This window comes from Etheostoma spectabile, chromosome 8 (assembly GCF_008692095.1).
Source record: "Etheostoma spectabile isolate EspeVRDwgs_2016 chromosome 8, UIUC_Espe_1.0, whole genome shotgun sequence".
NCBI classification, from domain to species: Eukaryota; Metazoa; Chordata; class Actinopteri; order Perciformes; family Percidae; genus Etheostoma; species Etheostoma spectabile.
In genome coordinates, this window is record NC_045740.1 from 32406672 (window position 1) to 32407827 (window position 1156).

The window sequence follows — 1156 nt, forward strand, 5'->3', positions numbered from 1 at the left end:
CCCCCCCATGAGATACTAACCTCTTGTTCCCTGTTATACTTTATGCTCATCTCTCTCTGAGTAATGTCCCAGCCCACTTGGTACCATTCAAAGAGCTCCTCCAGAGAGCTGGCTGCCAGGTCAAACTGCAGACTGTCCTCCTCCTTGTCCTGCAGGGTCAACACGTTGGGCTTCCCATTTTTACCATTCTTTACTAGAACCAAGGAGGGAGGAGAGGGATGGAAAACTCCCATATTATTTTTATAGACATTGGGAATTTGAATTCTGAATTTGGGATATAGATGACGTTTTCAGATTAAACAATAGGAAGTCACATTTCTTATAACAGCACATGCGCTACTCCAAATGCAAAGACCTCATTCCTAACCAGCCTTAGGGACTGCAAAGAGATAATTCTCCCCCCTCCCCTCCCCCCTTGGGGTCTGTGACTAGTGGAGCAATGCTGTGATGATCACGTTTCAGGTGCATGCACAGCGGATGCACCCAAAAAGGAAAATTCAGGTGCATGCACAGTATTGAGGAGATTGAAAACTTATGTTTGCACTCAACCTCAGGGGTATGTGAATGTATAGCGTGCATAACTCACAGTTTTGGATGTTGCACTTGGAGATGTCCACAACACCCTTACATAGTTCACCTAGTGGGTTGTCTTCCATGTCCTGTTTTAATGCACATCCCATGCACACACAGATTATTTTCACTCAATCGCTATGCTGTTGAGCTCCATTTAAACTGTGACTGAAACTCTAATCTTCACCTGTCCTTTGGTCTCAGGTTTGCTGTTGCTGCACGCTTCCTCCACGTAGTTAGCTGGGAAGAACTGCTGCAACCTTCCACCGTGGTCACCTCTCCACCTGTAGTGAGAAGAATGAGGAGGGCAATGTGTGCAGTCTTGTTTGTTCTTTGTGAGTGTGTCTGCAGTTGGCCATACCAGCACTGTTACTACAAATACCAACTGCTATAATTACTATGAATCATGTTTCTGTATGTCTGTATCTCTGTGTCCCATCCGGCAGAGGCAGATGGACGCCCACCGAGAGCCAGTTTCTGTCCGAGGTTTCTGCCTGTTTAAAGGGAGTTTTTCCTCGCCACTGTCACACCAAATGCATGCCTTGTAAATAATGGAGTGTGGTCTAGACCTACTCTATATGTAAAG

At 45.8% G+C, this 1156-nt stretch overlaps 1 protein-coding gene and 1 long non-coding RNA gene across 4 annotated transcripts in view; one reads left to right on the forward strand and one right to left on the reverse strand.

Moving 5' to 3' along the window:
* Window positions 1–1156, forward strand: part of LOC116693505 (uncharacterized) — a 20811-nt gene that overhangs the window by 11002 nt on the left and 8653 nt on the right. The gene's annotated exons all lie outside the window — the stretch shown is intronic.
* Window positions 1–1156, reverse strand: part of LOC116693374 (1-phosphatidylinositol 4,5-bisphosphate phosphodiesterase gamma-2) — a 29180-nt gene that overhangs the window by 8385 nt on the left and 19639 nt on the right. For all 3 annotated transcript variants that reach the window (XR_004332914.1, XM_032522299.1, XM_032522300.1), the window contains exons 23-25: window positions 758–854; window positions 587–659; window positions 21–193 (exon numbers count right to left, since the gene is read on the reverse strand). Coding sequence is in view for 2 of the 3 variants with exons in the window: in XM_032522299.1 (XP_032378190.1) it covers window positions 21–193; window positions 587–659; window positions 758–854 (343 nt within the window). In the remaining variant the exon portion in view is untranslated. The remainder of the gene's footprint in view (window positions 1–20; window positions 194–586; window positions 660–757; window positions 855–1156) is intronic.